This window comes from Watersipora subatra, chromosome 5 (assembly GCF_963576615.1).
Source record: "Watersipora subatra chromosome 5, tzWatSuba1.1, whole genome shotgun sequence".
NCBI lineage: Eukaryota > Metazoa > Bryozoa > Gymnolaemata > Cheilostomatida > Watersiporidae > Watersipora > Watersipora subatra.
This window is the reverse complement of record NC_088712.1, coordinates 26,333,333-26,358,362: the sequence shown is the minus strand read 5'-3', so window position 1 is coordinate 26,358,362 and position 25,030 is coordinate 26,333,333. Positions and strand designations below refer to the sequence as shown.

Below are 25,030 nucleotides of genomic sequence, written 5' to 3'. Positions count from 1 at the left end.
AAACTACAACTTTTAAAAAAAAGCTACTTAAATAGAACAATTATAAATGTTACCTATGTTAAACCGTTTGTATGTTTTTGAACTTCTAGTCAGAGCAATAGTACAGTTAGCCTACATGTAAGTTTCAGTCATGATATAATAGATATGAACAATAGTACTGTTAGAGGGTAACTGCACTATGTGATGACTGACACTTAGGGGAACTGTTAACCAAGTTTCAGTCATGATGTAAAGTATATGAAGGCTGAAGAATAGGCTCCAAATAGAAAAAGATCAAGTTGCTGATTAAACTAATGATGCTAGGGAAGATAACTTCTGCAAAACTAGCGACATGTTACATATGACGCTCAGACTGATACTAATGGAAGCGTGTCGTTAGATTCAGATCTCACGATGTATTAGATGTGGCGCGTTTAAAACCCTAGGGTCATGGTCACGTGACTTAATCTCGTAAAAAGCCCTGTTTTTGATAAGCTGGGTGGGTACATAGTACCCGTTTGATAATAAAACGATAAGAACCATAGGTTACTGTTCTCTTGCGTTTTCACGTTAGCAGTTTAATTTCATATACTGATACAAAATGGAGCGATTCAAAAATTACAATCAAAGCTAGGCATAGTCACACTGAGATCAGAACAGTTTCAAGCTTCACAACATATTATTGCAGGTTTTCACCAATTTATAGTTCTTCCTACTGGCCTCGAAAAGTGTATTTGCTTTCAGATGGCCCCGTTTTGCAGTGTTAGGTCCGAGTTGTTCATAACTGTCGCGAGTAATCATAATACTCGCGAGTAAAATAAAATTGACATGACTTTTTACTAGATAAACCTTTCTTTACTAGCAGCTTGCAATTTATTTTTGTTGTTCTATTGCTATACATTTGTTATGTTTAAATTGTTATTGTGATGTAATTTTTTATTATACTGAAATCAAAACATAATTATTTGAATATATGAAATAATATAACTCCTGTGATTGATTTATTATGCAACCAACATTTCATACTTACTAACCAGCGTTTGTTTGCTGCCAATTCAGATTAAAAATAATACCTCGCGTAGATCATAAATAAGACCGTCACATGATACTCCATCGGAAATAACGATTGTGATATTAGCGACTGCAAAAGTCGACTTTTAGAATTGTCTTCGCCGCGTGTTGCTATGTGTCCCATGCTCTCTCTCCCAATTCCCCACGAGAGCCATGCCCAGGCTAATGGTATGCAGTCTCTGTACTGTTGACACTGGCTAAAGCCTGGTTCCCATATACGTCGCAAAGCACCGGCGACAGCACCGCAGGCTATTAGCGGTGAAATGGGAACATACACGCTGGGTACTGCCGGTATTAGCCGGCGGCAACACAACTGTTTAGCGCTGCTCAAATTTCGCAAAAGGACGCAGGTGAAATCTTCCTGAAATGCGCAGTACGGGTAAAGGTCACCATTATAGGAACGGCATGGCGAGCGAATGTTTTATTTGATTACGCAATAATATTTACGATATTATTAATGATGTGGCTTTTATGTGAACAGATGCTGCCGAGGCTAGCGTCGCAAGCATTTTGCTGCGCATGTTACCGCCGGAGTCACGCAATCGATATGGGAACCAGGCTTTAGCCATGATCTAGTTAATTTGTAGAAATGTCTTGTGCCTTAGGCGTCTATTGTATATAGCTTGTAATATGTTGTAACACTGTCTTTTAAGTAGACCGCAAAATAAAAAGGTAGTCACCTTGAGAAAGGTCAGAGCGTTAGGACTGATATTTGGGACTTTTTCTTCTAAGAGTTGCTGTCTGTCGGGAGTTGGTATAGTAATTCCATTAAAGAAGGAGTTGTTGCTTGCTGAAGACTTGCATGTGTCTGGGCAGTAGATCCCCTGTATATATAAACTATCTGTTAACATACAAGAATCCCCAGTATAAATTAACTATATCTTATCATCTTATATCTTATCATTAACTTATCGTCCAGGGACCTCCAGTATATATAAACTAAATGTTAACATCAGTGAATCTCCAGTATATATATATACTACAGTGTAACCTCGGTTTTCGAATGACTCACAGTTCGAACAAATCGGAGTCCGAACAAAAAATTCAAGCAATTCTTGCTTCGTAGTTCGAACAAAAATCGGAGTTCGAACGCCGGATGCTGAGCGGTGTTGACCGTGACCAACTGTTGTCGCCAAGAAAAGATGCCTCGACGTCCGAGATTAAACAAATGTGTAGCAAATGGGCTGAGTTACAGAATTTTGGCGAACTCCATCACCCCGATAAAGCTGCAGCCACAAGAGTTATCAATGACTTTAACGGCCCTATCATGAACCACTTCCGAAAAGTACTAAAAAGAAGGCAGAAGCAAGTGTCATTGGATAGATATTTTAAGAGAAAAGAACATCCTGTATCCTGAAAAATCCTATTCATAATTCTTTTCTTTATCCTTTTTTTATTTTTACACGTTCATGTTAGCGTAATCTTTCGAATGGAAGATTACGATAGTAATTACATTACGTTTTACGGGTTACATTTATGTTATTTGTGTCCTTGCCATTTTGTTGTACAAATGTATGTGTACTAACAAGGTAAACATTCAGGGTGTTGCAACGGATTAAAACGATTTAAGTTATTTGTAATGGGAAAAATGATTTCGGTGTTCGAACAACTCGGTGTTTGAACAACCTTCAGGAACGGATTATGGTCGAGAACCGAGGTTGCACTGTATATGTTAACATCAGTAAACACCCAGTATATATAAACTATATGTTAACATCAGTAAATCCCCAGTATATATATACGTATAAACTATCTGCTAATACCAGTGGACCTCTGTATATAAAAATTATATGATAACATCAGTGAATCCCCACTATATATAAACTGCATGTTAACATCAAATAACCACATGTATATGTAAACGATCGGTTAAGCTCAGTGAACTTCTGTATAAATGAACTATTTATAACATCAGTGAACCTCAGAATAGATAAACTATATGTTAACATTAACTCATTTTCAAAGTTCTGATCATTGAAAAGGAAAAGTAGTCATTGTGAGACAGAAGTACTAGCAAATCAGACAATGTAGGGCAACACCAACCTAAGGTTTTCCGTATAAGGTAGAGTTGGTCAACGTCTGACCTGCCTGGCCGAAGAGGCTGGCCAGTCATGAGCTCATAGAAAACACAACCTATAGCCCATATGTCTACCGGAGGGCCGTACTGAGTATCTCCAACCGACAGTTCAGGGCTGCGGTACCACCTAGTCGCAACATAATCTGTGTAGTCATCATCAGGTCCAGCTACAAGAGATAAATTGATTTTATCCCAAATGGAACACAGACCTGACCGGCTTGTCTAGCTATTATAGACAGTTGTGACTTGGAGTATGCTTGAGGGGTACCCTAGTGGAGTGAGGGATTGGGGACACACCAAAGAAAGAATACCCTAGTAGAGTGATAGATTGGCTACACACCAAAGAAGGGGTACCCTAGTAGAGTGAGGGATTGGCTACACACCAAAGAAGGGGTACCCTAGTAGAGTGAGGGATTGGCTACACACCAAAGAAGGGATACCCTAGTGAAGTGAGGAATTGGCTACACGCCAAAGAAGGGATACCCTAGTAGAGTGAGGGATTGGCTACACACCAAAGAAAGGGTACCCTAGTGAAGTGAGGAATTGGCTACACATCAAAGAAGGGGTACCCTAGTGGAGTGAGGGATTGGCTACACACCAAAGAAGGGATACCCTAGTGAAGTGAGGAATTGGCTACACACCAAAGAAGGGGTACCCTAGCAGAGTGAGGGATTGGCTACACACCAAAGAAGGGGTACCCTAGTGGAGTGAGGGATTGGCTACACACACCAAAGAAGTGTGTCATTTGAAACGCGCTGTTTCAAAACGTTGGTCTATAATAAAAAAATTATGTAAAATAAAAAAGTTCTGCCTAGAAAATGTATTATCAGTCAACATATACAACATTTACTATTCTAACATTTAAATGAAGGTGTTTGTTTATTTCTATGTAGGCCTATTGTGCTTATTTTTGTGTAAATTTATGTGTAATTCATACTGAACTGGCTGTATTGCCTACTACAGATCTTTACTGAGTACAATAGCCTTGCTGACCATGTGAGTTTAAGCATTGTGCTTCACGAGTGAGGGGGTGCTGTCCTCACACTTATGGGTTCGGCGTGAAACAACACGTACACTCTAATCATTAAGCGTGATAATATATTTGAGTCAGATACAGTGTGTACATAGCAATCACTTGTAAAATAACTCTTAATATAAAGCTAAAATGTTTCTTTTATACAAAAACTGTGACAGCATGACTGAAATCAAAGAATAAACATTGCCAAAGACAACTTGGTATAAGTGCCACACAACATTAGACAAAATACACATTGTATGTTTTTAGACACCGAAGGCACGACCAAAGTTCACAGGAGAATATATCATTAAGTATGATGAAATGTATCAATAATAAATATTGAAGGCAGAGACAGGATGAGATTGTTGGCTTTAGACATTGTTCATAGTAATTAGTGTCAGCAATGACTGTCAGTATAAATAAAACAGTAAACATTGCATAGCTTGTGTAAATGAGTGTAGTTCTTGGAATGTTACTGTGATGTTATTGTAACGGGATAATGGTTGTCCTATACAGCTGACATATTTAGGTCAACTCCGGGGGTCTTCTTCTTTGAGATATTATGATATCTTACACACGCATGGGGATGTGTTATTTTTTCGTGTGTTTTCACGCTCAGCGCTAGCTGAAGCATTAAGTATGAATCGTACTGCAATGGATGTGTACTACGCCTGTCTGTAAAACTGAAAGTTCCAAGTTCAAATCCAATATGAAGCGGATTGTTTGTCCCTATAAATGCATCGCTATAAGTAGACACATGAATGACAGACAAACACTGATATTTATATGTACGAAAAATGAATGGTTTTATTGGACCCGCTGCAGGTCATCCTCAGAATTGATAAAGTAATCCCCTTGTTGATGCATTTTTGATGGAGGCATGCGGAACCTCTTAAAGGTTTACTTGCAACAAAATTCACATTACAGTTATTTGGTATCAAAAGATTCACCATACCTTACCTTGTTGTGTAGATACTACCAGGGTAAAAACTCTACTATAGTAAACAGTCAGAGATAGTCATGAAAAAGGGAGTAGATACTACCAGGGTAGAGACTCCACTATAGTAAACAGTCAGAGATAGTCAAGGAAGAGGGAGGAGTTACTACCAGGGTAGAGGCTCGACCATAGTAAACAGTAAGAGATAGTCATGAAAAAAGAAAGTAGATACTACCAGGGTAGAGACTCCACTATGGTAAAAAGTCAGAGATAGTCAAGAAAGAGGGAGCAGATACTACCAGGGTAGAGACGCCAATACAGTAAACTGTCAGAGATAGTCAAGACAGAGGGAGAAGCTACCATCAGGGTAGAGACTCCACTATGGTGAACAGCCAAATATAGTCAAGAAAGAGGGAGTAGGTACTACCAGGGTAGAGAATCCACTATAGTGAACAGCCAGATATAGTCAAGAAAGAGGGAGTAGATACTGCCAGGGTGGAGACTCCACAATGGTGAACAGACAGAGATAGTCAAGAAAGAGGGAATAGATATTACCAGGGTAGAGACTCCACTAGAGTGAACAGTCAGAGAAAATCAAGAAAGAGAGTGTAGATACTACCAGAAAAAGACACCACTATAGTAAACAGTCAGAGATAGTCAAGAAAGAGGGAGTAGATACTACAAGTGTAGAAACTCTACAATGGTAATCAGTCAGAGATAGTCAAGGAAAAGGGAGTAGACACGTCAGAAACTTACATTGTGCTGGTGGCAGAAATTTACTGCTTGTAACGTCTGCCATATAATAGTCTTAGTCAACGCTTTTGGTACCCTGGAAAAAAAAATTAACCACAGATATTAAAGATTGTTGAGAGGTCAGGTAGGCAGTAGAACTAGCTGCACGAGGAACCTCTCTCTCTAGTGTCAACCGCAATAGCAATTAGCAAGGCTATCTAAGGAATTAGCCAAAGTAAAGAATCTACCAAGTTTAACATTTTGGGAACCAGCATCATCCAGTTTCAAACAACTTCGGAAAATAAATGAGTAGTCAAAAAAGTCATTTCCTGTGTCATCTTATGAAACAATTTTAGTCATTAGACAAAGTGGGGAGCTCATTGAGCCTAAGCAGATGAAATTGTTGTCTAAAACAAAATATTATAGATCATAGTGAAAAGAACTCATTGCAGAGGACGAAAATGGATACCACACAATACCAAAAGAGTTCATCGAACCAAAATATTTTTGTAGATACGGTAGAAGCATCGTATGGAAACACAAAAAGAAAAAGTTCATTGAACACAAACAAAAGCACTCACTGAAAGAAAAAAATAAAAATCATTGGATACTAGGACCTTTCGCAGTACCGGGCACCGTGAGAGATCGTAATGAGTAGCTAATATTTGCATAATTAATTAATTCCCATATCCAAGTATCCGAATTCAATTCCCATATGAGACAAACATTTTTCCTAAAGTTCTTAGCGTGGCTTCGTAGTGAAACACTGTTCTTATTATAGCTAAGATTACGGAGAGAAAGAGAGAGATTGTTGAGTCCTCACCCGGTCGAGTTCCTGTCCAGCTCATTGAGCACCGTGTGATTGACATATTCAAATACAAGATGTAGTCTCGTCTTTCTCTTGAACACTTCTATGAGGTTGACCAGATTCTGGTGTTTCAATTGCTGGAAAATAAAGAATCGGAGCTGCCAGTGATATGAATACCGAAATAATAAACACAATGACCTCTAACATGTTAACCTCAACACTATTTTTTACCTAAACCACTTACAACTGTGGAAAATAATCGACAAATATAGCAAAGCAGTAAGTCTTTGCATCCTCTTGCTTTACCATATATATGCTAAATGTTCCGTTTATGTCATTTAAAGGTTTTCAGATCTTTCATGGTCTATGTCCTCGTTTTTCACATGACAGGTCGGGCTGTCTTCTATTTGGACACCATCGTATAATGGAGCAAATATTTGTATATCGTTATACTGTAACATATTCTCTGGCCTGAAAACATATCATAGCTCTTCCTCTTTGGATAGTATCAAGAGTAATAAGGCATAGCATTAATACAAAAGTACTTTATAAAACTATGCGAAAGACTAAATGGAAAATAAATAATAATAGGTTTAAGTTGTTTTCCTTCTTTACAGACACGCAGAGTGACAGCGTAAACTTGGCTATCAACAAGTTCAAAGGTTGTAATGAAAATATGCTTACTCAGGGACTGGGTCATGTTTCACCAAACGATGCTTTGACATCGTCTAATTTTCTTTTTACTTTTCACATTTAATATTTAATTGTTAACCAGTTCCTATACTGTCCTTTACAAAACTGTGATGTACTGTAAAACTTAAAAAATAAATTGTTGAAAATATTTGGGTTTCATGCGCCAGTATTCCCTCAAATCTTAAGTCGTATGTTGAAAAAAAACACGTTCGAATGGTTTGTTTACCTGTAGACAAACTGCAGACGATTGATATAAATATACTTTGTGTGAATCAGGCATGTATTTCTAAAGTAATTAGCCATATAAGCCGGCAAACTCGATCACAAAATTGCCAAATACAAAGACGATACAACACTGCCAGGGTATAGCCTGTTTAATATCAATAGCATGCGCACACATAACACACCTACAAATTACAGAGCTGTCTAATACCTACAAGAGCAATAGAACAATGTCCTTACATTAAACTACACTGCAGCGAGCAATGTCTTAGACGGCTGCAACATCGGCTGATGAATGTTATCTTCAAAGGTATATCACTTCATAATAAATATTCAAATATTACAGTAATTAATTCTTTTAAATGTTTCGGGACTTGACAAAAAAAAAAAAAACTAACCTTCAGCATGCAAATTTCTCTCATCGCAATCTTTTTGAATAACAGGTCGTCTTCGGACTCCACAAATATGTTAATGGCCACAATCTCTCTTGTGTCTTTGTCCCTGCACTTGTATACCATATCATAGGAGCCATCTCCTATCCACGTCATTACATCGTACTTCTCCATGACTAAACTGCTTGCACTTAATCCAACTCACTGTTTGTACGACTGCAAAACACCGTCTTGCTATATCAGTATGTAGTAGCCTATTCATCAACAGCAAATGTTAGCTGCAGTACTAGCTACTAACCCCCATGACCAAAGCTAATTATTCTAAACTATGCAGGACAGGCTCCTATGATGCATACCTCTTATGACGTAAATTTCAGGTAATGTAAAAAGATTATGTGAAGTTTTTGCTTCCTATTACATAAAAAATTCCATAAAACGTATAGTGTCAAGTCGAGCGAGTTTTCAAAATAGATTTGAAAAATAAAGTTTTCAAAATAGATTTCTTTGTTTAGTCGCCAAACTTCTGGACGAAATCACGCTGTGCGCTTAGAATACTATTCATAACATGTATATATAACTTCATTATAACAATATGCATGTACAACTTTCGCAACAATCTATTTCGTCGTCGTAATAGATCGTTAAACGTGTTGACAAAAAAAGCGTTTAGGATAGCTGCGCAATTATTCATAAATACAAAGGGGATTGGTAAGTGTAGGTGTTACAGCGTAAGTCTACTAGTCTCACTGTCACATATGGAGTATCGTTGAAAGTATCTTTATCCTAGCCTTGACCCCTGGATAGCAATAGACTAGGAATAGGTAAAACTGCTTTTTACAGTGAACATATTTTGTTTTGCCTTTTTGTAGATGTACAAAATATTTGTTATTAGCTTTACTTTGCAAAATAGACTTTGCTGTTTAGAAAAATAAGCAAATCGTTGTAAAGGAATGCTGAAAGTATACAGTTCCCATCAACTTATTGTAAGATTACCGTAATCATGGTCTATAAAACCAGTGGGATTGATCATAAAAAGGAGAATATATGTCAATGCAAATCCAATAAATCTGCAGTTACGGTGCAACCAACCAACTAAAAAAGTTAAAAAAAGTTATTCTTTCTTTCTGTCAGGTTTGGAAAGATCTTGGAATAAATTAGGCTATTTATAATTAATTCAACAATTCTGTCCTAATTATTTTCTAGTTGGCAGCCTGCCATGCCTGATTAATTTTTCACAATCGTTAACTAAGTGAGTTGGACTAGATTGGGTATAAGTAAAGTTGAGTTTGAGTTAATCGAAAATGGCTTTTGGCAAAATCAGTGTAGAATCTCCACTATAGTTAACAGTCAGAGACAGTCAGGAAAGAAAGAGCAGATACTACCAGGGTAAAGACTCCCCTATAGTAAACAGTCAGAGATATTCAAGGAAGAAGGAGTACATACTACCAGGGTAGAGACTCCCCTATAGTAAACAGTCAGAGATAGTCAAGGAAGAGAGAGCAGAGACTACCAGGGTAGAGACTCCCCTATAGTAAACAGTCAGAGATAGTCATGAAAAAAGAGTAGACGCCACCAGGGTAGAGACTCCACTAAAGTAATCAGTCAGAGATAGTCAACAAAGAGGGAGTAGATACTACCAGGGAAGGGGCTGTAATATAGTAAAAAGTCAGATATAGTTAAAAAAAGGGGTAGACACTACCAAGGTAGAGACTCAACCATAGTAAACAGTCAGAGATAGTCATGAAAAAGGGAGTACGGACTACCAGAGTAGAGACTCTATTATAGAAACAGTCAGAAATAGTCAAGAAAGAAGAAGTAGATACAATCAGGGTAGAGACTCCACTATAGTAAACAGTCAGATATAGTCAAGAGGGAGCAGATACTATCAGGGTAGAGACTCCACAATGGTAAACAAACAGAGATAGTCAAGAAAGAAAGAGTAGATACTACAAGGGTAGCGACTCCAATATAGTAAACGGTTAGCGATAGTCAAGAAAGAGAGAGTAAATACTACCAGGGTAAAGACTCAACTATAGTAAACAGTCAGAGATAATCATGAAATAGGGAGTAAAGACTACCATGGTAGCGACTCTACTATAGTAAACAGTCAGAGATAGTCAAGAAAGATGGAGTAGGGACTACCAGGGTAGCGGATCTACTATAGTAAATTGTTAGAGATAGTCAAGAAAGAGAGAGTAGATACTACCAGAGTAGCGAATCCACTATAGTAAACAGTCAGAGATAGTCATGAAAGATGGAGTAGGGACTACCAGGGTAGCAGATCTACTATAGTAAATTGTTAGAGATAGTCAAGAAAGAGAGAGTAGATACTACCAGAGTAGCGAATCCACTATAGTAAACAGTCAGAGATAGTCATGAAAGATGGAGTAGGGACTACCAGGGTAGCGGATCTACTATAGTAAATTGTTAGAGATAGTCGAGAAAGAGAGAGTAGATACTACCAGAGTAGCGAATCCACTATAGTAAACAGTCAGAGATAGTCAAGATGGAGTAGATACTACAAGGGTAGAGACTCCACAATGGTAAACAGTCAGAGATAGTCAAGGAAAAGGGAGTAGACACATCAGAAACTTACATTGTGCAGGTGGCAGAAATTTACTGCTTGTAACGTCTGCCATATAACAGTCTTAGTCAACGCTTTTGGCACCCTGCAAAAAAATTAACCACAGATATTAGATATTGTTGAGAGGTCAGGTAGGCAGTAGAAAAAACTGCGAAAGCTCTCTCTATTGTCAACCGCAATAGCAATTAGCAAGGCTATCTAAGGAATTAGCCAAAGTAAAGAATCCACCAAGTTTAACATTTTGGGAACCAGCATCATCCAGTTTCAAACAACTTCGGAAAATAAATGGGTAGTCAAAAAAGTCACTTCCTGTGTCATCATATGAAACAATTTTAGTCATTACACAAAGTGGGGAGCTCATTGAGCCTAAGCAGATGAAATTGTTGCCTAAAACAAAATATTATGAAGCATATTCAGAAGAACTCATTGCAGAGGATGAAAATGGATAGCATACAATACCAAAAAGTTCATCGAACAAAAAGAATTTTGTAGATACGGTAGAAGCATCGTATGGAGCAAGAACAAAGGAAAGTTCATGGAACACAAACAAGAGCACTCGCTGAAGTAAAGAAAATAAAACTCATTGGATACTAGGACGCTTGGCACTACCGGGCACCGTGAGAGATCGTAATAAGTAGTAATATTTGCATAATTAATTAATTCCCATAGCCAAGTGTCCGAATTCAATTCCCATATGAGACAAGCATTTTTCCTAAAGTTCTTAGCGTGGCTTCGAATTGAAATACTCTTCTTATTATAGCTAAGATTAGGGAGAGAAAGAGAGAGATCATTGAGTCCTCACCCGTTCGGGTTCCTGTCCAGCTCATTGAGCACCGTGTGATTGACGTATTCAAATACAAGATGTAGTCTCTTCTTTCTCTTGAACACTTCTATGAGGTTGACCAGATTCTGGTGTTTCAAATGCTGGAAAATAAAGAATCGGAGCTGCCAGTGATATGAATACCGAAAGAATAAACACAATGACCTCTAACATGTTAGCCTCAACACTATTTTTACCTAAACCACTTCCAACTGTAGAAAATAATCGACAAATATAGCAAAGCAGTAAGTCTTTGCATCCTCTTGCTTTACCATATATATGCTAAATGTTTCATGTGTGTCATTTAAAGGTTTTCAGATCTTTCATGGTCTATGTCCTCGTTTCTATCATGACAGGTATGGACTGTCTTCTATCTGGACACCATCGTATAATGGAGCAAATATTTGTATACCGTTATACTGTAACATATTCTCTGGCCTGAAAACATATCATAGCTCTTCCTCTTTGGATGGTATCAAGAGTAAATAGGCATAGCATTAATACAAAAGTACTTTATAAAACTATGCAAAAGACTAAATGGAAAATAAATAAAAATAGGTTTTAATTGTTTTCCTTCTTTACAGACACGCAGAGTGACAGCGAAAACTTCGCTATCAACAAGTTTAAATGTCGTAATGAAAATATGCTTACTCTAACAGAGACTGGGTCATGTTTAACCAAGCGATGCTTTCACATCGTCTAATTTTTTTTACTTTTCACATTTAATATTTAATTGTTAGCCAGTTCCTATACTGTCCTTTACAAAACTGTGATGTACTGTAAAACTTAAAAAATAAAATGTTGAAAATCTTTGGGTTTTATGTGCCAGTATTCCCTCAAATCTCAAGTCGTATGTTAAAAAAAACACGTTCGAACAGATTTGTTTACCTGTGGACAAACTGCAGACGATTGATATAAATTTACTTTGTGTGAATGAGGCATGCATTTCTAAAGTAAATAGCCATATAAGCCGGCAAACTCGTTCACAAAATTGCCAAATACAAGGACGATACAACATTGCCAGGGTACAGCCTGTTTAATATCAATAGCATGTGCACCCATAACACACCTACAAATTACAGAGCTGTCTAATACCTACAAGAGCAATAGAACAATGTCCTTACATTAAACTACACTGCAGCGAGCAATGTCTTAGACGGCTGCAACATCGGCTGATGAATGTTATCTTCAAAGGTTTATCACTTCATAATAAATATTCAAATAGTGCAGTAATTAATTCTGTTAAATGTTTCGGGACTTGACAAAAAAGACAAACTAACCTTCAGCATGCAAATTTCTCTCATTGTAATCTTTTTGAATAACGGGTTGTTTTCAGACTCCACAAATATTTTAATGGCCACAATCTCTCTTGTATATAATGGCACTTGTATGCCATATCGTAGGAGCCATCGACTATCCACGTCATTACATTGAACTTCTCCATGACTAGACTGCTTGCACTCGATCCCACTCACGGTTTGTACGACTGCAAAACATCGGCTTGCTATATCAATATGTAGTAGTCTATTCATCAACAGCAAATGTTGGCTGCAGTACTAGCTACTAACCCCCATGACCAAAGCTAATTATTCTAGACTAGACAGTACAGGCTCCTATGATGCATACCTCCTATGACGTAAATTTCAGGAAATGTAGAAAGATTATGTGAAGATTTTGCTTCCTACTACATAAAAAATTCCATAAAACGTAAAGTGTCAAGTCGAGCGAGTTTTCAAAATAGATTTGAATGTTAGTTTATGTCGCCAAACTTGCGGAGGAAATAAAACTGTGCGCTTAGAAAACTATTCATTACATGTGTATATAACTTTAATATAACATTATGCATGTACACAATTTTCGCAACAATCTATTTCGTCGTAATGGATCGCTAAACATGTTGACAAAAAAAGCAATTAGGATAGCTGCGCAATTGTTCATAAATACAAAGGGGATTAGTAAGTGTAGGCGTCGGTCTACTAGTCTCACTGTCAATTAATTAATTAATCTCACTGATTAATTTTTCACACTCGTTAATTAAGTGAGTCAGATTAGATTGGGCATAAGTAAAGTTGAGTTTGAGTAAATCAAAAATGGCCTTTTGCAAAATCAGTGTGGAGTCTCCACTATAGTAAACAGTCAGAGATAGTCAAGAAAGAAAGAGTATATACTACCAGGGTAAAGACTCCACTATAGTAAACAGTCAGAGATAATCATGAAATAGGGAGTAAAGACTACCATGGTAGCGACTCCACTATAGTAAACAGTCAGAGATAATCATGAAAGATGGAGTAGGGACTACCAGGGTAGCGAATCTACTATAGTAAATTGTTAGAGATAGTCAAGAAAAAGAGAGTAGATGAAGCGAAAAGATTTTAGTGATGGAAAGTTAAAATTTAGTGAAATAGTTAAAAATACATGCTCAGCTTTAATTAGCTTTGAATGTGTGTTTAGTAAGCTAAACATATTTGAAGTGAATTAAAAGCTTATGTTGTACGTACGTCTTGCTAGTAAGAACTCCTTACCGTGCGTACTGCATTTCGTACACGCATGGTGTTGCATTTGACAGTTTTGCAGATCATCATCACTGGGTGCACTTAATACAATGCAGCTACTGTAGGTAACTATAGTTACTAAAGTTAACATACTATTTTGTTACTAATTTTCAATATGTACAACATTTTGATAAAATTTTGTATATATATATGTGTATATATAAACATATTTTATTGCATTGTATAATTACGATGGTTTCTATACCCCTGCATACGATTTTTTCACCATACGATGTCAACCTCAGAACGCATCAACATCGTATCGCTATGGTGCACTGTACTTGTAAAATAAGCATAGCCCTACCATGACTTGTCATTCTGCAGTTAAAAGGTTGATGATTTGTTCTTGTTCACCACATGATAAGACCAAGTCGATGGCTCACAAAATCCCATTTCTTCTGAACGTGCCAACTAATCAATGTCTCTAAAATGAGGCTCATTTAAAATTTCAACTTTTCTGTTCATCCTCTCCAACATAATACTGTAATATACATCTAGAGCAAAGGCAGGGGTTTATTAGTAAAACAAAGTTTTACAGTGAAAGACAACTGTATTTAGCATAAGTTTATGGCATCCCTTAGCTGACTGGTAGTCATGCTAATAACATGGTTTATACTTGATATTCTTACTGCTTGAATTGATGAAAAGTCTGTCTCATCTCCTAGCATAGAGTGATGTAATAAAGAGTAATAACAAAGATATTATTACACTTCTAATCACACCTCGTGGCCCTTTAGGAGTCAACAATATTCTACCCAGATATTAACCGCATTCCTATGCTCTCAGGCAAGTCATCGAGAGTATCACGTATATCATTAGGCAATCGAGCAATTTAGGATAACTTTAGACATAGCAGGCAAAAGCTGGTCATTTGTTCAGACACAATCCGCTGCACCTAGTAATAATTAGTTTGGGTCAAATTATCTTATGATATCATGCAAAAGGCTCCAATATGCCATTTTTGATAGTGTAGTTTGATTCGGGCACAGGCGTGCGTCAACGTTGTCAGCGAGTAAAAGTTGCCGTAAGGGAATGGCCAACATTACCGCTGATTAAACATTATGTATGTCACAAAATCTGCCTAAAGCACGCTCAACTGAGTAAACAAGCTCTATTAGCTACATATGATTTAATTTCTCATTCTAACACATAATGAAACATACATAATACTCACCATAAAACTCTCCAATGTGAACTGATGTGGACGAATAAGCTATAGCCGGTGAACCGAAATGTTACTAGTAGCAGCTCCTTTCTGCGCATGCATTTGACTGCGCGCTTGCAACTACGGCAAATTTTGTTTTGATGGTGCAGATGGTAACAGAGCATTATAAAATCTGTCAAGGAGAAACATCGCCGGTCTCTACGACTTTTGAATTTGACCTGAGCTCATAACCAAACGATGCTTTGACATCGTCTAATTTTCTTTTTACTTTTCACATTTAATATTTAATTGTTAGCCAGTTCCTATACTGTCCTTTACAAAACTGTGATGTACTGTAAAACTTAAAAAATAAATTGTTGAAAATATTTGGGTTTCATGCGCCAGTATTCCCTCAAATCTTAAGTCGAATGTGGAAAAAACAGGTTTGTTTACCTGTGGACAAACTGCAGACGATTGATATAAATTTACTTTGTGTGAATCAGGCATGCATTTCTAAAGTAATTAGCCATATACGCCGGCAAACTCGATCACAAAATTGCCAAATACAAGGACGATACAACATTGCCAGGGTACAGCCTGTTTAATATCAATAGCATGCGCACACATAACACACCTACAAATTACAGAGCTGTCTAATACCTACAAGAGCAATAGAACAATGTCCTTACATTAAACTACACTGCAGCGAGCAATGTCTTAGACGGCTGCAACATCGGCTGATGAATGTTATCTTCAAAGGTTTATCACTTCATAATAAATATTCAAATAATACAGTAATTAATTCTTTTAAATGTTTCGGGACTTGACAAAAAAGACAAACTAACCTTCAGCATGCAAATTTCTCTCATCGTAATCTTTTTGAATAACAGGTCGTCTTCGGACTCCACAAATATGTTAATGGCCACAATCTCTCTTGTGTCTTTGTCCCTGCACTTGTATACCGTATCGTAGGAACCATCTCCTATCCACGTCATTACATCGTACTTATCCATGACTAGACTGCTTGCACTAGATCCCACTCACGGTTTGTACGACTGCAAAACATCGGCTTGCTATATCAGTATGTAGTAGCCTATTCATCAACAGCAAATGTTAGCTGCAGTACTAGCTACTAACCCCCATGACCAAAGCTAATTATTCTAGACTATACAGTACAGGCTCCGATGATGCATACCTCCTATGACGTAAATTTCAGGTAATGTAGAAAGATTATGTGAAGATTTTGCTTCCTACTACATAAAAAATTCCATAAAACATAAAGTGTCAAGTCGAGCGAGTTTTCAAAATAGATTTGAATGTTTGTTTAGTCGCCAAACTTCCGGATGAAATAACGCTGTGCGCTTAGAATACTATTCATTACATGTATATATAACTTTAATATAACATTATGCATGTGCATAACTCTCGCAACAATCTATTTCGTCGTAATATATCGTTAAACATGTTGACAAAAAAAGCGTTTAGGATAGCTGCGCAATTGTTCATAGGATTGGTAAGTGTAGGTGTTACAGTGTCGGTCTACTAGTCTCACTGTCATATATGGAGTATCGTTGAAAGTATCTTTATCCTAGCTTTGACCCCTGGATAGCAATATACTAGGAATAGGTAAAACTCCTTTTTACAGTGAACATATTTTGTTTTGCCGTTTTGTAGATGTACAAAATATTTGTTATTGGCTTTACTTTGCAAAATAGACTTTGCTGTTTAGAAATATAAGCAAATTGTTGTAAATGAATTTTGAAAGAATGCAGTTCCTATCAACTTATTGTAAGATTATTGCCTTTACGGTCTAACTAACCAGTAGGATTGATCATAAAAAGGAGAATAGTTGTCGATGCAAACCCAAAAAACCTGCAGTTACGGTGCAACCCACAAACTAGAAGAGTTAAGAAAAGTTATTCTTTTTTTCTGTCAAGGGAATGAGTTTGGAAAGATCTTGGAACGAATTAGGCTATTTATAATTAATTTAACCCTTTCCGTCCTAAGTATTATCCAGTTTGGTTGGTAACACTTCAATAACATATTAGGATGACAGAAAAAATGTGATAAGATTAAATTGCAAAAGAAAAACTTTGGAGTTCTAGCCAGTAGAACTGAGGTTATCAGCCTATATGCAATATCACGGCATAATAAAGCTTCCGATCCATTGTTCAATTGAGTGCTTTATTCATTCATTGGTTTATTATGCCTATTTATCATAATTATATTAATTACATTATATACAACATTTACATACTAATGACTGCAAACAACCATTATTGCAATTATGATAATAAGACAAACAATATGCAAAAAATTGAGTACGAAACTGATATCATCTAGAAATGCATGAAAATGAGCAAAAAGAATGAAGACAGCTCTTGTAAAAAACATACAAAAATATATATATACGTATTTTGCATTTTAAAAGTTACAAACAAAGCAGCATATTAAAATTATTAACTACAGTTACCAGGCGTAATTTTAGGGTATTTAGTAATTGTGATGATCTCCAATAAAATGTAACATTACAATGTACCATGCGCAGTTCATACCATAGGATGCTCTTACTTTCGAGACAGACTTATAACATGAACTTATACCGTTGAGTTTAACTTTAATGAATTTAGCTTACTAATCACAAAATTAAAACTAAGTTTTAGTACGTATTTAACAAAACTAAATTTCAACTTTATCATCAGCTACACTTTTATTACCGATCTGTCTCTGGTTTTGTTTTCACTATAATTTATAACGAACAACTTTGAGCTGAAAGAGAGCGGGCATCATATCTCTGTCACGCGTTGTCAGAGGAATTTTGGCGGATAGCATATTGGCATCTTTGCTATTCTACTGTATTCAGCACAGCAACTACCAAATTTATATTTTGTAAGAAACTTGTTGATGTTAGAAAAGTAATAGGGGGTAATTGTGTTCCACATCAAAAGGTGAAAAAACTGTATAACGGGGTAACCATAACCTGCGCATGCGCTTTACTGGCATTTACCATTAGCATCAGTTGCAGCCAAAACTTCCTGTGAATTTACATACTAACGCTTTCAATATTTGTTCAATGTTCTTTAGTATTTGGATGTCCTCTACTATCTGTGGCAAGTGCAGTGTTTAGTCAATAAACTTACCTTTCTCACATTTGGTTGAATCTGCTAAACATTTCATACAGCTGATGGTGAGGCAGGCCTTACATTCCAACACCAGTGGCTGATTCTCATGCTTTGTACAGATGTCAGGCAGATGTTGGCTCTCCTTTGACATATACTGGGTCGTGGAGTCTGTATGATGACCATCCATGGCATTGTCGTGGTGCTAAAATAAGCCAAAACATAGTTTAATTTTTTGAAACAAAACACATTACAGTTACAGCAGAATCTCTGTCCCAGTGATTGATCTGGAAAAATCAAAACTTAAAGCTTGACTTGCAACAAAATTCACATTACTATTATTTCATATGAAAAGATTCACCATGTCTCACTCTGCTGTGTTGTAGGTGTAAAATATGTGAAAAGGTGATTACAAGCTCTTAAAAGCTCAAAAACGAACAGTTAATCGCAGCCACACGAGACCGCCATAGTTTGGATTCGCTTTTCAAAACGGCTCAATTGTGATGTAGTTGTGAGAGATGGTTTCTGTTTACACTTTCATGCAACCTCACTCGTCGAAATATTTTTAAATACGCTTAACGCATTCAATAAGACCATGTCTTATGTTTTTATGCGGCTGTTTAATCATCATTGTAAGGCTGTCACTTTCAGCACTGATATCCTATAACCTAGCATAAAAATTTGTTTAACTTTTAACGTTAGCTCAAAGGAGTACTTATCATTGTTAGATAAACTAGACGAGCCTGTTGATCACCTGTGATAATCATAAAATGCTGCAGAAATTAATCACAAAGTATGGTTCACATGACCAGATTACGACTAAACCAAGCCGAAACAAAACTGTAAAGTAGCGAGTATCTTTATTTTATATGGGGTCTTCGGTAAAACCCAAAGTATTTGTCATATTCTAAAGCTACAAGAAGTTTTATTATGAGCCTTTTATTGGCCTTTCAATTCACGTGAGAACATCATGTGACAAAACAATAACCAAATGTAATGAATACGTCAGAGAAATAAACTGATTTCAATCCGCAGCTTTTCGTTTCTGAGCTTTTAAGAGCTTGTAATCACAATTCCACATATTCTGCACCTACAACGCAGCACAGTAAAACATGGTGAATCTGTTGATACCAAATAACTGTAAAGTGAATTTTGTTGCAAATCAACCTTTAATAAAATAATACAGGGCAGCTCACTTCCTTTCAATGTAAATCAAATAGATGTTGACATATTCTCAATAATATAGAGTCTTATTGACCATTTTTCATCTATCAGTTAACTTGTTCTGTTACAAAGCACCCTTTATTATCAGATAACCACAATTATTATTAACAACTTTGTTGGAAAGAAAATCAGACTGAGAAACAGAATTGAATGAATTTGAAGGTGAAGGTCGGAAAGGTCGGGTGAGGGTCAGAACCGCGAAACGCTGTGATTGGCTGTTGGTACCGACAAAAATCGTTTGATTGTTGCAATGTAAAGGGGGAGTCGGTGTCGGCACCCATACGTGAAATGTTTGAGGTACCTGTCTGAGTCGGGGTATTGGCACCTAATCGGAGTCGGCCAGTGTAAACGCACCATAATATACTTGGAATATACAGAGAAAACGATCGTTATGGTGGCTCGCATGGCTACGTTTTAGCCTCTGACTCTACCGAGGAAAAATGCTTCCAAGCAATTCATACAGGGACAATTGCACATGGTTGTATCGTTTTATGAGTAGTAGATATGTGAATGAATACTTATGGACACAAATTTTTGTTCATAGAAACAAATTTAAGAATTGAGCTATGCATGTTCATAAAATATCGATTTTATCGAATTTTCGGAAATAAATTACACGAGTTTAAGTGGTTAGGGGGGCTTATACCTGGTCAAAGGGTTAATATACTCGTCACTAAAATATCTGAGAGACAGTTTCAATAAGATTGGCCTTCTAAACCATTAACAGGGACCAAGGGATGAATGATTCTTACCAGCTTCTTCCCAAACATATTAAATATACACACTGTAAGCATCACAACTTTGGTGAATATTACTTACCCGCAGCTTTCAAGGCCGCACCAGCAAATCTTGTTCTTTTCACAGTGTGATCTGAAGCACGGCATACAGTGTATGTGGCCTCACGGAAGCTGTTTTGGATCAACTATCTTCTCATTCTTCACTCCACAGAATTCACACTCGATATCATCAAGTGCAGAATTCATAGCTTCATTGAAATGATAAAGATATGTGATACGAATAAAATATAAAGTTTCTATTGAACCTACAGAATTAAAAGCTAACTGTTACAATATAAGGTGATAAGAGTGTGAATGCTTTAGACTAGCCAATGCTTAAACGCAAGAACACTATTTATTAGACCTGCGTGATTTGTCTCCTTATGCCAATTCGGCTATCGACCTCAACTTCAATTGAACACCGTTAATAACCGACACACACGAGGACTCACAACGATGTCAAACGATGTCACAATTGCTTGCGGTTAACCTGACACCGTGGCAACCTGACACCGTGGCAACCTGAACATCCTCAATTCATGAACCTTAACTTCAGATTTTTGTTATGAAATTTAACCCTTTCACTGCCAACCGTGTACAAATGCGGGTATTTGCCCAGTGAAAGCCATTTTATCGAAAATTGCCGATATTGCTTCATGATATATATCTACAGTAGTTTTTTTCCAATCCATCTAGAACATTTTTGTTACATATTTTATTTTGACAACATTTTAACTAACATTGATATGCAACAATTCAATGGATCTATACTTTGTGCGATGATAAAGCTATGTGAAGCTACGATCGATGCGAAGCTAAAATGATCCTCCACAATGTTTCTTACTCTTACAAAATTATTACTTTCACCACCATCAGAGGCAGTGCTGCTACTTTAATTATCTGTATAATCACAAAAACCTGAATTGGCTATAATGTCATCAACATAACTAATTACCTGTTTTCTGACTCGCACGTGATACTTAATGAACTCACACAAAAAATGTTGGTTTTTAGATTAGAAATTTTCAAACAAAAGTTTAAAATTGCTTCGTTGCTTTAGGTAATTTTATAGAGAAATCTTCGAACAACGCTGTCAATTTCATAAATTATTAATTAATTAAATAAATTTATTAATTAAAATTAAATAATTTATTAATTTCTTAAAGACCATTGCTTATGTTGTCAACGAATCATAAAATCAGGCCACTACGCAATTGCTGGGAAAGTCGCAAAATGCGTCTATGGCAGTGGACCCTAAAAAACACATAAATGTATTTATGGCAGCAGAAAGGATAAATAGCTTTCAAGAAGGAATGTGATATTTAGGTAAATGTAAAGCAAAGATTAAAAAAACCTTTCAAGAAAAAATAGTGTCAATTTCCATGGAAGATTCTGTGTAACTGTCCAAGCACGCATGCACAGTTTTTATGATATGGAAACCGAAACCGCACCAAAAAGTCGCACCTCAAACTCACACCTCAAACTCACACCGGTGTTTCCAGTTTTGTCTGACGTCCGAAAATATGAGATTCAACTCGATTGAATAGAAACTAATCGCAACCACCGGATCAAACCGAAACATTGTGCTGGTCTACTATTTGGCGTCGCCCGCATTACAGTGCATCATAAAGTTATTACAGTGCACCCTCGAGATACGATTACACCGGTATACGATGTTGTCACCTTACGAAGTTGAACATCGTGAGATCTTCATATCGCTATACGAATTTTATTTCACCATACGAATTCGAGAACAGTTTCGCCCGAGTTAAAATTTGACAATCGGTGTACTCAAAACGCACATCAAAATAACAAAGAGACCGGAATGCGGTTTGCCAAAAACATTTTCACAACGTTTAAAACCGACACGATGACCGACTTCTCTCAGGTCAGCGTTCCACGTGAGAAATTTTGTGAAAAGCACATAATCGAGAGTGAGTATTAATTTTTAGCGTTATAACCCCTCTACAAGACAAAGAAAGAATGATTTCCATGACAACATAGTTGGAGTTCATAAACAAATAGGTAGAAGACGTTTGTATTGTTAATATTGCCAAGGAATATGGTCGCAACCAATCAACAATTGCAATTATCAAAAATAAGAAATTCGTTAAAGCAAGCACAAGGAGGAGCTTACGACTGACGACTTGAAGGAGTTGAAAGCAATAAACGGGATGTAGAAGAGACATAAAAACCTACATTGGCAGAAAAGTGTTAATTTACCGATATGAACTGGTACATAAAAAACAATACATATCATTATAAATCTTCTTTGTGCGGCATGTTTTTCGTGCTTTATTCAATACATTTATGTTCTATTTATTTTATTTTGATTTTATGTTTGATTTTCTTGTTTAACCATGTCTTTGCAGATGGGCCTGTTTTTTATTACTACATAAACACAAATCATCGTATGTACGTAACTCATATATAACTAGCTACTCAAGATAGTTGACACTCCCATATTACTTTCTAAAAGTTGCTAAAACCATGCCCTTTAGGGTATAAGTACGTACAAACCTCTGCATGTATGGTCACATTGATTTTCGTGCACATTTCATTCAAGACAAACTACTGTACAACCCTCTCTGAATCATTTTACAAATGTTAGCTAGCTAGCAATTTTCTGCACTGTACCAGCATTTACAGGGCACGAGCAAGCGTCATCCTCAATAAATGATAATCCGCACTAAGTTAGCTTATTTTCTTCGAGTACTCTCTGTACCAGCAGCAAAGCTGTGTCTTCATGGCAATTTCGGATTTTCCCAACCCAAAAAAAATAAACTAGAGCAACAGCTCAAGTCACGTTACTCCAAATGTATGTGCGTACACTGTGTAGTAAATAAAATTTTATTCTTTGATGGCCATTATATGGTCAAGTGTACGCGAGGCCGCTTTTGAGAATTGCAACGCGCAGCTTTTACGCTCAAGTTAGGTTTAAAAAGGTTTTAACCAGACTCGCTAAAGGCTATATTAAAAGCTGGGAAGCGAAAAGATTTTAGTGATGGAAAGTTAAAATTTAGTGAAATAGTTAAAAATACATGCTCAGCTTTAATTAGCTTTGAATGTGTGTTTAGTAAGCTAAACATATTTGAAGTGAAAATAAAGCTTATGTTGTACGTATGTCTTGCTAGTAAGAACTCCTTACCGTGCGTACTGCATTTCGTACACACATGGTGTTGCATTTGACAATTTTGCAGATCATCATCACTAGGTGCACTTAATACAATGCAGCTACTGTAGGTAACTATAGTTACTAAAGTTAACATACTATTTCGTTACTAATTTTCAATATGTATAACATTTTTATAAAATTTTGTATATATATATGTGTGTGTGTATATAAACATTTTTTATTGCATTGTATAATTACAATGGTTTCTATACCCCTGCATACGATTTTTTCACCATACGATGTCAACCTCAGAACGGATCAACATCGTATCTCTATGGTGCACTGTACTTGTAAAATAAGCATAGCCCTACCTTGACTTGTCATTCTGCAGTTAAACGGTTGATGATTTGTTCTTGTTCACCACATGATAAGACCAAGTCAATGGCTCACAAAATCCCATTTCTTCTGAACGTGCCAACTAATCAATGTCTCTAAAATGAGGCTCATTTAAAATTTCAACTTTTCTGTTCATCCTCTCCAACATAAAACTGTAATATACATCTAGAGCAAAGGCAGGGGTTTATTAGTAAAACAAAGTTTTACAGTGAAAGACAACTGTGTTTAGCATAAGTTTATGGCATCCCTTAGCTGACTGGTAGTCATGCTAATAACATGGTTTATACTTGATATTCTTACTGCTTGAATTGATCAAAAGTCTGTCTCATCTCCTAGCATAGAGTGATGTAATAAAGAGTAATAACAAATATATTATTACACTTCTAATCACACCTCGTGGCCCTTTTGGAGTCAACATTATTCTACCCAGATATTAACCGCATTCCTATGTTCTCAGGCAAGTCATCGATAGTATCACGTAAATCATTAGGCAATCGAGCAATTTAGGATAACTTTAGACATAGCAGGCAAAAGCTGGTCATTTGTTCAGACACATTCCGCTGCACTTAGTAATAATTAGTTTGGCTCAAATTATCTTATGATATCAAACAAAAGGCTCCAATATGCCATTTTTGATAGTGTAGTTTGATTCGGGCACAGGCGTGCGTCAACGTTGTCAGCGAGTAAAAGTTGCCGTAAGGGAATGGCCAACATTACCGCTGATTAAACATTATGTATGTCACAAAATCTGCCTAAAGCACGCTCAACTGAGTAAACAAGCTCTATTAACTACATATGATTTAATTTCTCATTCTAGCACATAATGAAACACACATAATACTCACCATAAAACTCTCCAATGTGAACTGATGTGGACGAATAAGCTATAGCCGGTGAACCGTAATGTCTCTAGTAGCAGCTCCTTTCTGCGCATGCATTTGACTGCGCGCTTGCAACTACGGCAAATTTTGTTTTGATGGTGCAGATGGTAACAGAGCATTATAAAATCTGTCAAGGAGAAACATCGCCGGTCTCTACGACTTTTGAATTTGATCTGAGCTCATAACTATAACTTTTACCAGCTCACAGTTTGAACGGGGCATTTCGCGAATAGACGGCGTGTTGTACAAAAAATAATGACTTTATTTAACCGTTGCGGTCTTCCGAACGTATGATTATGTTGGATGGTGGGTGTGCGGAACACAATGCCGTTTCCCATTACATGTATATCCAGATGAAGATCTTTGCTACGCAGGAAACATCAGAAAACGATAAAATATAGTGGAATCGCTTGTATGATTAGCTATACTCTCACAAAATCCAGGGGGTGTGTGTAGGGACTCGACTTTTACGTAGCTTCTTTGGAAGATT

The 25,030-nt window shown here is 36.7% G+C and overlaps 1 protein-coding gene and 1 pseudogene across 5 annotated transcripts; both read right to left on the bottom strand.

Annotated features, from left to right (window-relative positions):
- The window catches only part of LOC137397228 (cyclin-dependent kinase-like 1), a 485,333-nt pseudogene extending 470,102 nt beyond the window's left edge, over positions 1-15,231 (bottom strand).
- Positions 1,743-24,788, bottom strand: LOC137396316 (cyclin-dependent kinase-like 1). Of its 5 annotated transcripts, XM_068082532.1 has the most exons (8): positions 24,505-24,788; positions 20,192-20,357; positions 18,170-18,353; positions 12,614-12,819; positions 11,316-11,437; positions 10,526-10,598; positions 3,094-3,294; positions 1,743-1,874 (listed from the first exon to the last, which is right to left on the bottom strand). In XM_068082532.1, exons 3-7 carry the CDS (start codon positions 18,336-18,338, stop codon positions 3,199-3,201), a joined length of 666 nt encoding a protein of 221 aa, XP_067938633.1. In that variant the 5' UTR covers positions 18,339-18,353; positions 20,192-20,357; positions 24,505-24,788; the 3' UTR covers positions 1,743-1,874; positions 3,094-3,198. The 5 variants fall into 5 exon arrangements, with proteins under 5 accessions (XP_067938633.1, XP_067938635.1, XP_067938637.1 ...); XM_068082534.1 differs by lacking the exons at positions 12,614-12,819; positions 18,170-18,353; positions 20,192-20,357 and adding exons at positions 15,875-16,084; positions 23,635-23,811; XM_068082536.1 differs by lacking the exons at positions 12,614-12,819; positions 18,170-18,353; positions 20,192-20,357 and adding exons at positions 15,875-16,084; positions 23,635-23,754.
- Positions 24,789-25,030: the final 242 nt, after the last annotated feature.

Bases quoted from the DNA above. Each gene is read 5' to 3' on its own strand.
- LOC137396316 (XM_068082532.1), bottom strand. From the start codon at position 18,338: ATGGATGGTCATCATACAGACTCCACGACCCAGTATATGTCAAAGGAG. The intron at 11,438-12,613 runs GTTAGTTTGTCT...TTTATTTTCCAG, and splicing joins GAGAAATTTGCATGCTGAAG to CATTTGAAACACCAGAATCT. The intron at 10,599-11,315 runs GTGAGGACTCAA...ATTTTTTTGCAG, and splicing joins CTGGACAGGAACCCGAACGG to GGTGCCAAAAGCGTTGACTA.